The 15,852-nt window shown below is 44.1% G+C and overlaps 1 protein-coding gene across 1 annotated transcript in view; it reads left to right on the top strand.

The window, feature by feature from the left end:
• The window catches only part of DERA (deoxyribose-phosphate aldolase (putative)), a 57,710-nt gene that overhangs the window by 39,547 nt on the left and 2,311 nt on the right, over window positions 1–15,852 (top strand). Inside the window, exons 7-8 of the mRNA XM_014937199.1 lie at window positions 10,177–10,289; window positions 14,712–14,861. Coding sequence (XP_014792685.1) covers window positions 10,177–10,289; window positions 14,712–14,861 — 263 coding nt within the window. The remainder of the gene's footprint in view (window positions 1–10,176; window positions 10,290–14,711; window positions 14,862–15,852) is intronic.

Raw genomic sequence — 15,852 nt, 5'->3', positions numbered from 1 at the left:
CTGGGTTGGAGTCAGAACAGAATCTTAAGCTGCTTTTATCACGAGGTGTTGAAAAACACTCAAAATGACATTCAAGTGTCATGATTTTGCCTGTATTATGTATAGTTTTTTTAAAAAAATCTTTAAAATTCCGAGCATCTTCTTGATAAAGTAGGCTGATTTTCTACTTGTTTTGTTCAGTGTGGAGTATTTCCAAATGGATTTTAAACAGCTATTGCTTCAATTTGAGTAATTTTGTTACGAGCTAATAGACAATACATAAGCATACCTGAGTTTTAATGTTAACATATTTGTTTCAAAGTTGCTATCAACATTAAAAAGCGCAAAGCTAAATGTGGTTGCTAAAACATGGTATGCAATATGCCATCTAGTGCTTTGATTTGAAGCAGTCATGCATATTTATTCTTTTCTTCCAAACTGCAGTGCTATTACTGGTAGATACATCAGGGTTTTAGCCTCAGTCTGTAATATGTCATATACTGGACAACATTTTGAGAGACTGAGATGTATTGATCAAAACCCAAGAATGCCAAGAGAGAAAAAGCCTGACCTAGATCAGTGCTGTTTTAATTATATCACAGTTTAGGATAGTTTGTCATTGTTTATATTAGTTTAAGTGTGAACAAGTAAAGGGTGCAATGCAATTCAGTGTTGGTAAAGGAAGCTTAATGGGTGAGATTTTCCAACCAAGTCTAGTTTCTCCCAAAGCATTTTGCTTTTTTTATCCATCCCAGCTGGAACACGTGTCTCGGTGCTGAGCCTAAGTGGCTGCATCTAATCCAAAAGTAGAGGCCAAATGTTATGCTTCTCCACAAAGGAGCAACAACCTGTTTTAGCAGCAACCTGTGTGTTACTGGTAAAGTAAGATAAAGATGAAAGTTGTGGTTCCTTCTCAAACACCCTTAAGCTGCTGTACGGGGTACACTGACACTCTGCCAAAGCAGGGAAAGTCACCACCTTCCTCTTAGCCCCTGGCCACATCCATACCCCTGCAAAGAGACAATGTGTTATTTTAATAATCTTTAGGTTTTTATTGTATTTTTTGACATTAGGGCAATCTGCACATTTGGGCCATCAATATCTTTGCAGCAAAGAGTCGGAATGAGGTGTTGAAAGATGTGACTGCCTTTTTGGTAGGTAGCTGCTCCGTAATTGTGGAGATGATGGTGGTGGTGGCGGCAATGAGAGGGAGCAAGTCTGCTTTTCTGTGCCTCCATGCATGCTGTGGAGCACTTCCACTAGGTTTTATGCAGGTGCTGCAGCTACTCTTACCACTATCCATGTTTTTTCAGTTGTTTGTGGTTCTTCTACTCCTTTCCCCTTTACTCTTCAGGTATTTTGGTAGCTGGCGGCCATTAGCCATGTCTTAAAGGTAATGGTAACCACTTCTATCTCTATGTACCACTTCTGCTGCTCCTTTGACCCTGTTTTGTCAAGGGTATTGGGCCAGAGGAGGCCATGGGTTTGTGCAACTGGGGCCAGAGCTGTGCCACCAGCACTACCTTCTGCTCTGGGTGTGCACAGGGATGCTCTCTCAAGCTGAGGCTATCCTAGAGTAGACAGGAGATGCACACTGATCTTGTATTTTGTCTCTTGTATTTTGTGTCTTGCTGAAAATCAGAAGGGGGGGAGTGGCAAAAAGTATCCCACAGAACAGTCTGTAAAGGAAAACAGCATTGGGAGTGGGTAAGCCGAGAGGAAAGCTGTATTTTTTCTCAGTGATTATAGTAAGGTTAGGATCAGATGTGGAGATGCATTGATTTATTTCTTCTTGCTACCTTCGGCTCGTCATGTGCCATTAGGCAAACTGCTTAACCAGTTTCAGTAATGCCATCTGCAAAGTGAAGTAAGGTTAATATAGGTCATACACTGTAAAGCCCTTGAGTGTAACACATGGTACACAGTTTTAAAGAAGAAAAATGAAATCTCTGTAAAGAAACATAAAATTTAACAAGCAGATAACAATACAAGGACACATTTAACAAACAATACAGGGATTTCTTAGGCTTCCTTGTGGTTCCCTAGTCACTCCTGGGAGGCTATCCTGCTGCTTCGTCTTTGGGAGAGGAAGAGGAATGACAGTTCCAGCAGCACTTAATTGCCCAAACTGCTCCTGCACCCTGGCATCTCCCAACACTGCTTCTGCCTGGCAATACGGGAGGGGACTGGGAGCAGGATTCCTCCTGTGCTTTGGTGTGGTTTGAAGCCTAAAGCCAAGAGCCACCTTCGTCAGGGATTCCAGCTGTGGCCTTTGAGCCTGAAGCACATGTCAATTATTTATCTTCTCTTTCACCATACCAAATAGGGATTGGAAGGAATGTTCTAAAAATAGCAAAAGCCCATGCTATATAGCCCAGCAACAGAAGGTGAATGGATCTTTCTGTTGAACCTTCTAAAGAGTCACATTTTAAATGAACACGCAAGAAACTAATGCTAATTAAGTAATAGTATTCTATGGAGACCTGTGTAGGCACCATAATAGTGCATTAGCGAGCTATGCATAATTCAGCAATGCTGAATTCTTTCAGACATCATCTACAGGGCATTTTGCATAAGTGTGGACTTAATAATTTGTCCCTTTGTGTGCAGGCATAAGTGTTCCTAAGGGCATCGTTTGGCCTGCAAAATGCCTGTTGCTGGAGGTGGTGCACAAGAGAGGAAGCATCCATTCCCAGTCTTGAAAACCAAGCTGGTGTGATAGGATGGGTCATTAGAAAGGTTGTCGTGTTTGTAAATAGACATTAAACATGGAGACCTGTGGTGTGATTTCCCCCTGCCCCCTGTGCAGGCACTTTTCTGAAAAGAATTGCAAAAAATAGGCAGTTCACAGAAGACCAGGTTATAAGCTAGGATTTAGCAAAATGGCTTAGACATGGGTGTGTGATATTCAGGCTGGATATTAGGAAAAATTTTTTTCACTGAAAGGGTTATCAGGCATTGGAATGGGCTGCCCAGGGAGGTGGTTGAGGCACCATCCCTGGAGGTGTTCAAAAGACGGGTTGATGTAGTGCTGGGAGGTCTGGTTTAGTGATGATGCTCCTTGTTTGTTGTGTGGGTGTCTATTTTTGTCAGTTAGGTTGACGGTTGGACAAGATGATCTTTAAGGCCCCTTCCAACCTAGAAGATTCTGTGATTCTGTGAAAACACACCTAGGCAGCTGACCAAGTGGTCTGGTGGTATGGCCATGTGTGATGGAGTTAAAGCTACTTCACTGAATGTCACTGAATTTTTGGAGTTGGAAGGGACCATAGAGATCATCTAGTCCAACTCCTCTGCTGAAGCAGGATTACCTAGAGCATACTTGGTGAGCTACTGCTAAAATGAGTTGTCACAGCTTTGTATTCTCTTCTCCTCCTCATCAGCAAAGTTAAGCTAGCAGGGAACGTATTTTATCTTGCCACTGGAGTAGGATAAGGACATGTAAGTGGACAATTACGGTGACTCAACTGACAAGAATTAGCTACTACATTAGCCTTTTATATCTTGCCCTACCTCCTTTTTTCAGAGGGCTGATAACCTGGTCACCCCTAGTCAGGCTAATTGTCTGTGAATCTTCAGACCCTTATTTTAGGTACTCATAAAATAGAGAGATGACTTGCTAATGGGACTTTATGCACATTTGATAATGTACTATTTTATCATTGCTACCTCGTCAGCACAAACAGCAGGGGCTTTTGCAGGTCCCCTCAGCAGCATGCCTGCCTCTGCCACCAGTCTTAGAAGTCTTGGAAGGGTATGTGTTCATCCTGTGTGGCCACATATTGTTCTATCTGAGTCGCAGCAACCAAGATATATTTGTGCTCGTTGCAAGTACTCACAAAGTAGTGTGGCGTAATTGTCCCTCTGCAAGCATCTCTCTCTAAACTATTGTTTAAAACTGCCAGACGCATCTTTGTTCTTTATTAAGAGTAAGGCAGCAACACAAAGTCTGTAGTTATCAGGAGATAATCGTTCCCCAAGGGCATTTGAAGCACTTCGCAACCAAAAGGTTGTGATTACTCCACGATTGCTACACTGCTTATTATTCCTCCTTGCTTAATTATGGAACTAGAGTGTGTTTGCTGGATGCTGTCACCTAAATAAGATTCTCCAGTTCTTACTGTTACGTGGACTGGGAAGCTTCGTAGCGTTTCAAGATGATGTAGAGGATCACAGTAGCGTGGGTCAGTTATAGCAGCTCTTCTGGCCTTTGGGAGACCAGGTTGGTTAATCTCTGCCCTGCCAAATGCTTGCTGAGAGCCCCTGGGCAAGTCTCTCAGCTTATGTATACCTCAGCTCTCCACCTCTACTCAGGTGCTACCATAAAGAAGGGGGGGTGACTGTTTAGAATAGAAATAATATCATGGACTTAATCTTGACCTCTAGGTATCGACTGAGACACCACACTGTGAAACCAGCTGGAGAGCTGCCAGGCAGAAAAGGACCTGGGGGTGTTGGTTGACTGTTGGCTGAACATGAGCCAGCAGTGTGCCCAGGTGGCCAAGAAGGCCAACAGCATCCTGGCCTGTGTCAGGAACAGTGTGGGGAGGACGGCCCGAGAGGTGATCGTCCCCCTGTACTGGGCACTGGTGAGGCCTCACCTTGAGTACTGTGTCCAGTTTTGGGCCCCCTACCATAAAAAAGACATTGAGGTGCTGGAGCGGGTCCAGAGAAGGGCAACAAAGCTGGTGAGGGGTCTGGAGCACAAGTCTTATGAGGAGAGGCTGAGGGAACTGGGGTTATTCAGCCTGGAGAAGAGGAGGCTGAGGGGAGACCTTATTGCTCTCTACAACTCCCTGAAAGGAGGGTGTCGAGAGGTGGGGGTCGGTCTCTTCTCCCAAGTCACAGGCGACAGGACGAGAGGAAATGGCCTCAAGTTACGCCAGGGGAGGTTCAGGCTGGATATTAGGAAAAATTTTTTTCACTGAAAGGGTTATCAGGCATTGGAATGGGCTGCCCAGGGAGGTGGTTGAGGCACCATCCCTGGAGGTGTTCAAAAGACGGGTTGATGTAGTGCTGGGAGGTATGGTTTAGTGATGATGCTCCTTGTTTGTTGTGTGGGTGTCTATTTTTGTCAGTTAGGTTGACGGTTGGACAAGATGATCTTTAAGGTCCCTTCCAACCTAGAAGATTCTGTGATTCTGTGATTTTCTTTATGGCGTGTGCTCATTCAGCTGACTTATTTTGCATGGGCTTTGGGGGAGTGCAGTGGAGGAGAGTTGTGTGTGCGTGGGGGGTGAGAGCGCGTGGAAAGAGGGGATTTAATATCTTAAAATACTCCTCCTGATTTCACAAGAGGTGTGACTCCAGCCCAAGCGAACCGGCTCCCAGCGGCGCTGAGAGCTCGCTTGCTGCCGACCAGAGAGAGCCTCTCAAACAGAAGCTGTGGCAACTGTTCACGTTTCTTAAGGTTTATTCAGATTTCATAGAATCATAGAATCATAGAATTGCCCAGGCCGGAAGGGACCTCCAAAGGCCATCTAGTCCGACCTCCCCGCAGTCAGCAGGGACACCCCCAACTAGACCAGGTTGCCCAGGGCCTCATCGAGCCTCACCTTGAATATCTCCAGGGATGGGGCCTCAACCACCTCCCTGGGCAACCTGTTCCAGTGCTCCACCACCCTCACAGTGAAGAACCCTCTCCTCATCTCCAGTCTAAATCTGTTCCCCTCCAGCTTGAAGCCATTGCCCCTCGTCCTGTCACTGCAGGCCTTTCTAAACAGGCTCTCCCCAGCCTTCCTGTAGGCCCCCCTCAGGTACTGGAAGGCTGCTATTAGGTCTCCCCGCAGCCTCCTCTTCTCCAGACTGAACAACCCCAGCTCCCTCAGCCTGTCCTCGTAGCAGAGGTGCTCCATCCCCCTGATCATCCTTGTGGCCCTCCTCTGGACCCTCTCCATCAGGTCCATATCCTTCTTATAATGAGCGCTCCAGACCTGCACACAATACTCCAGGTGAGGTCTCACCAGAGCAGAGTAAAGTGGCAGAATCCCCTCTCTGGACCTGCTGGCAACGCATCTTTTGATGCAGCCCAGGATGCAACTGGCCTTCTGGGTTGAAGAAAGGCGTCATGGTTTGTGGCTGCCAGGCTGTGGGACTGTAACTTTTCACACGCAGAGGAGGTTACTGGGTTGGCATCAATCCCACCTGAAACAGGCATCTCCTGCTGCTGGGCTTCAAAAGGGTTTTGATGTCTCCTCTCTTTAGTGATTCAATGAGTCTTACATGACTGGCTGCCCGGAAAGGCAATGTGCTGTTGTGGTTACACCTTGGAAAAGAGTAGAAAGTGTGGCTTTTTCCAGGCTCTCTGGGCCTAGAAATCTACCCTGAACAACTATTTTAAGTCTTTTATTTAATGTTTCGTGGAATCGTGTAGCCTACCCTAAAGAAGGGGAAAACCAGCCAAGGTGAATTTTAACATTAGCCTTGATTTTTTCAGTGTGTACACTCCAAAGAAGATGGGATGATGGGTTAGAAATCTCGTTTCTAAATCATCACTTAAATTTCCAGGTGAAACTCCTGCTGAACTTCATTCCTTAGACTTATTTTTGAAAACTTGAAGAGAAATAGACTTGGTGAAACTCCCTCATTATTGCGAGGTCGGCATAAAGTCTATTTAATGAGGTGTTTTTTTGCGGCAGCGGTTGATTTTTAAAATCTCCCTTTTCATTCCTGAAATCTCAACGTGAAGAGCACCTTCCATTGTGGTGTGCTCTGCTAGCGAGCATCTCCTGCCTCCTGCAAGAGGCTGCATGCAGCCCTGCTAGCAAGCTCTCGTGTCATAAATAGAATTTGTTCAGGAAATAAAAATGTATTGTTTTCATTGTTAGAGGATGCTACTAAATTGGCTGTATGTTTGTCTAATAATCACATCTAAAGCTGATTATTCTGGTAATAGCCTTAAGATATTATTTAAAAATAAATATATAAATGCACTACTTTTGTACTAATACTAGTTTTTAATCTCTTCTTGTTTCTATGAAGTCTGAATGAGATTTTCAAAATTGAATAATAATTTGATCCGTTAATCTTTTGAAGCTAGTAATTTTATTTTCCCCTCTTTGCAGTCTCTGAGGCTCGCAAATGAATAGAGCTTCATTACTGGAGTCTGCATTTAATAACCATTATCCATTATCTTGTAATTAAGACTCCCTGTAACGAATCATGAGGACAATGCAAAAATACATAGTACATTTCTTTAATGAACTGGAAAATGTTCATCTTGTTCTATTTAGTAATGAGTTGCTGAATAGTCGTTAAATCCACTGGAGAATAGAGCTAGATGGATTTTGAAGACTATCTTGAGTTTGTGGTTAATCTATTAGAATTAAAATTTCATCTTCTATTTTTATCAACAGCTGATTAGAAGTCATTCTGTTTGACCAAATTGATTAGAAGACCATATACAAGGGCAGCTGTTGTTTAATGAAAGTTTTTAATGAAACTGTACCATAGAGACTTGTAATTATAAGACTTATAAAAGCTTTGACTTACCTTATACTAGAAAAAATGAAAAGTATTGCGCTGAAGGACTTTAAGTGCTGCATTTCGAAAGGGAAATTAAAAATATAATTTGGCGATGTCGAAGTTTCACTTCCACTGTTACTTGTTTTAATGTGACTATCAGATGTCCATAGTGTCTCTCTGGAAGGGATTAGCTCTGAAATATGTAGCTCAATTGTCTCTCATATGTCCTCCATTCTTTGCAAAGCTCAATCAACTGTTAATTGCCTCTTTCGCTCATCGCACTTTCCCCGAAGTTAGAACTTTTTTCTGCAAATAACTGTGTCTCTTTAGAGTGGGAATTGTCATAGGAGGCTGCGATTTAATCACCGACGGGCTGAGGTAGTGCCTAGATGGGAAGCCTACAGAGAAGACTGTGGTCTTACGCGACGCAATGTTAGTGAAACCGTTCAATTATTTCACTGAATCTCACTGAATTTCACTGAATTTTACTGAATTTTAGAGTTGGAAGGGACCATAGAGATCATCTAGTCCAACCTCCCTGCTGAAGCAGGATTGCCTAGAGCTTCTCAGAGCATGTTACTCAGGAGCATCCAGGCAGGTCTTGAAAATCTCCAAGGAAGGGGACTCCACACCCTCCCTGGGCAGCCTGTTCCAGGGCTCCGTCACCCTCACCGTGAAGAAGTTTCTCCTCATATTTGAGTGGAACCTCTTATGTTCCAACTTGTGCCCGTTGTCCCTCGTCCTCTCACTGGGAACCACTGCAAAGAGTCTGGCTCCCTCCTCCTTCAACCCTCCCTTGAGATACTTGTAGGCATTGATAAGGTCTCCCCTCAGCCTTCTCTTCTCCAGACTAAAGAGTCCCAGCTCTCTCAGTCTCTCCTCATAAGGGAGATGCTCCAATCCTTGAATCATCTTTGTTGCCCTTCGCTGGACTCTTTCTAGTAGTTCCCTGTCCCTCTTGAACTGGGGAGCCCAGAACTGGATGCAGTACTCCAGTTGTGGCCTCACCAGTGCAGAGCAGAGGGGGAGAATGACTTCCCTTGACCTGCTGGCTACACTCTTCCCTATACAACCCAAGATACCATTGGCCTTCCTGGCTGCAAGAGCACACTGTTTACTCATTGTCATTTTACTGTCCACCAGGACCCCTAGATCTTTCTCTTCAGTAGTTGCCTCTAGCAGGTCCACCCCTAACCTGTACTGGTACCTGACATTTTTCTTCCCCAGGTGCAGGACCCTACACTTTTCCCTGTTGAACCTCATGAGGTTCTTCCTTGCCCAGCCCTCCAGCCTGTCCAAGTCTCGCTGGATGGCAGCACAGCCCTCCGGGGTGTCAGCCACCCCTCCCAGTTTGGTATCATCAGCAAACTTGCTGAGGATACACTCTGTTTAAATTCTGTTTAAATCACAGGACACAGAAACACGCCTGGCTTTGTCTTAACTTCCTACCGGGCTGAGACCGAGCTGCCTGCCAGCCTTCCTCAGGAGGTCTCTGGAGCAGCACACCATCCAAACGTCGTCTAGGCAACTCTTTAGTTGGAGCCAGTGGTGAAACTTCCCCTGCTTACTCTAGGGGATGTTGTAGAGGCATCATCGTTCGAACAAGAGACAAAATGGACCCTAAGCCAAATTTGAAGTGGAAGCAGATGCAGTGCCAATCGACTGAAGTGGATGATGCGCTGCTACGCGATGTTTGAATTATCCCTCTTCTTCTCCCCATTACTTTTGATAATTAATGATCCCACAGTACACCTTTTCTAAGAAGTAGGTTCCCAGGGATGAAGTGCGCCCTAATGCAATTAAAGAAGTTCTGTCATCGCATTGTGTCAATGCAGGATCGCACGCTGCAAGGCAAATTTTTTTGTTAGTTTCTTAGCTTTTTGTTATATTGCGCTGCAGGATTTGTTTTAAGCCAAGCCAGAATAGCAAGAATGCACAAAAACACTATAAAAGTATTCAGAACAGGCGGTGGAAAATATTCACAAGTGAGAAACAGGAAAAAAAGAAGCCAAGGCTAACACTCCTTCTTTAAATTACACAGATGTTTTGACCTTGGCACAGAATTATATCAGACCATGGCTTTAAGTATAGTAATTTGCAATGTTACAGTTGCAAAATGCATGAGAAGGGAGTTTTTCCCCTGTTTACAGTATTATACAGCTGATTTTGTAAGTATGCGTGGGATTTCTTTCCTTTCACTTTAAATAGCTGCAGGAGATACAATACCAGACTGTCAATTGGGAGACTAAATAGATGTAAAGTTAAATTAAAAAAAGTGATGAAAATTGTTTCTGTTCAGAAAAACCATTGTGGAAATACTAAAATGTTGATTTATATGCATTCTGAGGAAATAATTTCCACTGTTGTAGTTAGTCAGACACATTCCTATTAATGTATATATACACATATATTGAGTAGTGTCCTTATAGGAGCATATATTGTATTGGACTGTCCTGAAGAGGTTGTTAGTCTGATAGCTAGAGCAAAGAATGAAGAGCTAGGATGTTCATTTCGCCACTGGGATGCCTGTCTTGCTCTGAAACCAGATGGGTATCATCCTCCTGCTCCAGTCTCAACCTGAGCAAAGTTGGTACCGACACCACAGGGACGTACGTGTGAAGAAATGCTTCATAATTGCTGTGAAGCATGAGGACATCTTTGGGGGTGTGAACTATGTACGTGCAGAGTGGCTCTTGCTCTAAAACTACCATAAAGCTTTTTGTTTCCTTTCAGGTTCTGATTTTATAAAGACGTCTACAGGAAAGGAGGTGGAAAACGCGACCTTTCCGGTTGGAGTAGTCATGATGCGAGCCATTAAAGAATTCTACTGGCGAACTGGCAACAAGGTAGTTCCTGCTCCCTTTATAAAAATTAACCAGACTCACTCAGAAGTAAATAAGACTGTAATAGTTTCAAATTTCAGAACATCTGAAGGGTGCCTATAGAAGAGCTGGGGAGGGACTCTTTGCCAGGAAGGGTAATGATAGGACAAGGGGAAACAGTTTTAAATTGGAAGAAAAAAGATTCAGATTAGATCTCAGGAAGACATTTTTTATTATGAGGGTGGTGAGACACTGGAACAGGTTGCCCAGAGAAGCTGTGGCTGCCCCATCCCTGGAAGTGTTCAAGGCCAGGCTGGATGTGGCCTTGAGGAACCTGCTCTGGTGGGAGGTGTCCCTGCCCAGGGCAGGGGGTTGGAACGAGATGATCTTTGAGGTCCCTTCCAACTCTAATCATTCTATGATTCTATGATTCTATGATTCTATATAAATCCACATATATGGGCTTCTGTGGCTACAAGAGCAATAGGTAGTGGAACTTCTCTCTTCTATTCCTCATTTGATATGCTAATATTTGTATACTTTAAAAAAAAAAGACAAAGAAAGCACTTTTGGCTTTGCTCCCTTGAATAACTGCCACTTCATTCCCTAAAAGCTCATGCAATCTTGATGCATCCCCTGCTGCATTTTGGTTCGGGTTTTGTTTCACCACTTTAGGTATTTAAATGGTCATTTCCTTTAATAACAGGGCAAATCTCAAGCTGACAGTGGCTGAAATAGTCCCACAAGCCTCAGTGGAGCTATGCAAATGTATAGCCATCAAGGGTCTGTCCAGTGTACACAACTGGATTTTCTGACTTCATTCTGGCATCCCAAGGGATAAATTCTGCTCTTTCCTCCCTTGCCTAGAGATGCTTCCCATGGGGGCAAGAAGGCAGATCCAGTTGGATCCTGTTATCTGGGATGGAGGGAGAGAGGGAGGGAGGGAGGGAGAGAGAGAGGGAGAGACAGGGTCCAGAAGAACATCATGTCCTGATACACGACGTTTATCCCTCAAGTCACTGTCAAGTGAGGTCAAGGCAAGGAGCAGGGGAGAGCATAGGGCAGAGCCAGTGATGAACTATCTGTATTGAGTATTGTGTCCAGTTCTGGGCACCTCAATACAAGAGAGATATCGAGGTGCTGGAGCGAGTGCAGAGGAGGGCAACGAAACTAGTGAAGGGCCTAGAAGACAAATCATATGAAGAGCGGCTGAAGGAGCTGGGGCTGTTCAGTATGAGGAAGAGGAGGCTGAGGGGAGACCTCATCACTCTCTACAACTACTTGAAAGGACACTGTAGAGAGGTTGGTGCTGGTCTCTTCTCACAGGTAATTAGCAATAGAACGAGAGGGAACGGCTTCAAGCTCCAACAGGGTAGGTTTAGATTGAACATTAGGAAGGAATTCTTCACAGAAAGAGTGGTCGGGCATTGGAATAGGCTGCCCAGGGAGGTGGTTGAGTCACCATCCCTGGCTGTGTTTAAGGGACGTTTAGATGGGGTACTGAGGGACATGGTGTAGGGGAGGACTTTGTAGAGTAGGGTAGATGGTTGGACTCGATGATCCCAAGGGTCTCTTCCAACCTCAATGATTCTATGATTCTATGATTCTATCTGCATCCATCCTTGCTATCCATCTCCATCCATCCTAAGACCCTCTCCCTATTTCTGGGTCACTGTCCCATCTGCAGGTGGCCTTTCAAGGTATGATGTTAGGACATGGGATGAGCAGTGGGATAAGGGCTGAGACGGCTTCAGGTGCTGTTGGAGCTTGAGGAGCACGGGACAGCAGGTTAGACGTGTGTCGTCCATCTGGTCTCTGTAGTCCTCTAGATGAGGCCAGTGTGGATCCCTGGGCTGTCCTCACTCCTCCCTTGCCCAGACTGCATCTTTCTCTGCCACACAACAACTCCAGCAGCTCCCATCCTCTGGCTGCTGCTGCAGGAGCATCCTTACTGCTGCCAACCCCAGGCAGATCCCTGGGGCCGGGTGACTCACCCCGGCACGGGTGCTGCTTCCACGAGCTGTTTGCCAGAGATTGGGCTCTGCTGCATTAAGGCAGCTTTGTACTTATAATTGGATATAAATGTTAAATTCACCTTTTGCTTTAAAAGGACGCATTCACCGTCTAAAATGTGTTATTAAGAACGAGTACTTACGTCTGTGCGCATGTGTGTGTCAGGGAATTAGATGTAAACTGACTTTATGTGCTTTTATTAACCGAAGACAATATTATCAGTGACAAGAGATTTCTAAATGGTTTCTTTAACAAACTAATTTTGCTGCTGTGGGGATGCTTTCTAGCAAGGCGTTGGCTGGGAAAAACAGGTTAATACAGAAATTAAACTTCTTCGAGGAAAGGAACAAGTTGCAGAGTAACATTTATTGAATGATAAGCTGTGGTGGTGATATGAAAAGTGTGCAATATAATGGGAAATAATCTTTTCCTGTCATTATTGAAGGACATACATAAATTGGTTTTTCTGTTGGGAAAACCCCCAGTCCAGAAAAACTTATTACTTTTAATAATATAAGGTGAAGAGAAAATTCTTGAGGAGATGAACTTATTAAGCAAAATAATGAAATGCTGTGAAACAGCAGGAAAGTGGTGGCTGGACTTTGTACCGCTCTTGAATTAAATTCCAACCCCCCCTTCCTTTTTGCGTTTTTATGGCAGTCAGATGTGCCGTTTGGAAAGCTGGTAAATGGAGGAGAGGACAGGCTTGTCTTTGTCAGCTTTTTTTTGCAATGAAAAGAGCTTTCAGAATTTGCTAAAAAGGGAAGGAATTCTGCATGGTGTTTTTTTAATTCTCTTATTAACTCCATTTTACTTCGTTTTGCCACAGATTACCTCAAAGAGCTGTAATATTTCTAGGAAGAAATTTAAATTTGAATTTCATTAGGATTTCTCTTCCTGGGGGAAAACACATTCCCGCTATTTTAATTTATTGTCTAGAAGATGCTTTTCCAGTTGCTGTGGTTTAAATTCCTTTTGGAAATTTAATGTTAACAGATGTATGCATACACTCACCCATCCATCCGTCCAGCCACAAAACCACAGTCTTCATCTTTTGGATTTATCAAGCTTTTCCTGTTATTGTTCTTTATAATCTTATTGGAAATATGCTGTTATCACAGTGTTTCAGTGTGACAGAAGGATTTATTCTGTATTTGTTTGTCCTGAAATCGCTATAAAAAAAAAAATTACCAAACACATTTAAAACCAGATACTTTTTGATTCCAGTGTTACATCCTTAAGGTACAAAGAAAACCTCGATGCAGTGAGTTCTCAGGAACGTATGTACAGAAATCAGAATGGTAATTCTTGCAGAAGGAGGCTGGTGGGAAGGAGCACCCGAGGTAGAGGTTTATGGCAGAGGGAAATGGAGAAAGAATCACTGTGTGCTGCTGTATGGATTGTTCAGATTTTTTATTTTTTATTTTTTTAATGCGGAAAGACTTTTTCCTATTTCTCCTTGTTTTTGTAGAGTTTAGTAAGCTGCTGCAGGCCAACATTTTGGCTAATGCAGGTGACAAAGTTTTTGATGAGGGATTTGATAGCTGTGTGTCACAGATCAAGATGTGTTTAAATGGTACATAACCCAAAAGACTGGCATTAGGGGTCCACGCCAAGGACCTCAGTGCTGGCTCTGCACAGCAGGCTCTTCATGGGATTCAAGATATTCTTTACCTCAAAGATAGGTTTTTTTGAGCTGTGTACCTCTACGTACACGGCAGTTCACCTGAACTGACTAAATATGATACCTATCTCACATTAAGTGACTGAAAGCATATCTAGTATATGTTGGGTGAGAAGTTTTGCAGTTGTTGTGAAGCACACAACGTCCAATTTTGCAAATTTAATTTCCATTTGGAAAATTCTAGTGAAAATTAAACCTCTGATAGGCTTGAATCTACAGCCCAATCGTGTAGAACTGTGGTGCACAGGCTTTTTATAAAGTCCAGCCATCTCTCATTGCTTTCCCCATGACTCAGCTGCCTCACGTGCTTCATTTCAGCATCTTTGGTGTGACGTTATTGCGTGTGTATTTGTTGTTACATATTTGGAATTAGATTGTGACATGGGCAGTAGGTGATATGCCCCAGGTCCTGCCTCAATCCCCTGGCCTAATATGTGCTTATGGGCAAAGTATTCCCCTCAGACCTCAAACCCAGCTCCTGAGGAAGTGTGCTGGGGTCAGAAGTATTGCTGCCTCAGTTGCAGTCCCTCAGGGTGGAAATGTTCTCTTTGGCTGAGGGTTGACAGCTCTCAGCACTAGTCCAGGGTTTATACTGTTTGCAGGCAGGTACTTCAGGAGTAGAGTTGTTACGTACATCACAGGCACTTTGAGACTGCAGGTGTACAAATGCTGATTGCTCTTCTAGGGCTGCTGATGAATGAAAATGTGCATCGCACTTTTTATTTATTTATTTTTTTCTCTCTATAAAGGTTGGATTTAAACCTGCTGGGGGCATTCGGACAGCAAAAGACGCTATTACTTGGCTGATGCTGGTGAAGGAGGAACTGGGAGTGGAATGGCTGACGCCAGAGCTCTTCCGCCTGGGTGCCAGTAGTTTGCTGGAAGACATTGAGAAACAGGTTAGTTGTTAACAGTTTTCAGCTTGGTGGAGAGAAAAAGTAATCTTTCTAAATGTGCTGGCTTACTTTTTTTACAGAATATGCTTTTTGGTGCTGTTCGAAAGATAGTAGAACATGCATCTAATTCATTATTACTGACAGGTTCACTTCCAGCCCAGTATTTCTTTAAGTTTGGCCTGTTATTACAGACATCTGGGACTCTGATATTCCAGCAGCTGGCAATTGCCTTGGCCAGGTTTGCAATGCAGTGAGCAAAGAGGATCTGTTTGTACATCGATGGGGTCTTTTGCAAACACGTGGTAGTGCACTCCTCTGCACTTCTAGCTGTTGCCAGTTCAAGTGACCCTCAGAATATCCCACAGACCTTTTGTGTCTCTGGGCCAGAACCATTCATGATATATTTTCATGCTGTGGAGAAAGTCACATCTCATCCTACATATGGTACCGCTGATGGAGAAGTTTTTACATATTGATTATTTTCTGGGGGAAGAAAAGCAATTGACTCCTACAACGCCTTATTTTTCTAATTGCTTTTATTTCTGTGCAGGCTGGTCTCTGTGTTTCCTGGCAGACAAATAGTGTATGAGGCACAGTGGCAGTGTGTCTTCCCAGTGGGAAGAAGGGTTCTGACCTATCTACCCACAACCTGCCTCACTGGCACAGGGTGTCAACCCTGAAGGATACAGTGTAGTGTCATAGGAGCTACTAAACTATTTGGGTTGCTAAACTTCACTCCCATGATCATTAAACCCAGGAGATGGGGTGATATTAGCTTTAACCAAGAAAAAACCAAAAGAGTCATAGAATCATAGAATCATAGAATTGCCCAGGCTGGAAGGGACCTCCAAAGGTCATCTAGTCCGACCTCCCCGCAGTCAGCAGGGACACCCCCAACTAGACCAGGTTGCCCAGGGCCTCATCGAGCCTCTCCTTGAATATCTCCAGGGAAGGGGCCTCAACCACCTCCCTGGGCAACCTGTTCCAGTGCTCC

This window comes from Calidris pugnax, unplaced genomic scaffold (assembly GCF_001431845.1).
Source record: "Calidris pugnax isolate Ruff unplaced genomic scaffold, ASM143184v1 scaffold1, whole genome shotgun sequence".
Taxonomy (NCBI): Eukaryota; Metazoa; Chordata; class Aves; order Charadriiformes; family Scolopacidae; genus Calidris; species Calidris pugnax.
Note: the sequence above shows the minus strand (reverse complement) of the source record. Positions and strands in the feature narration are given on the sequence as shown.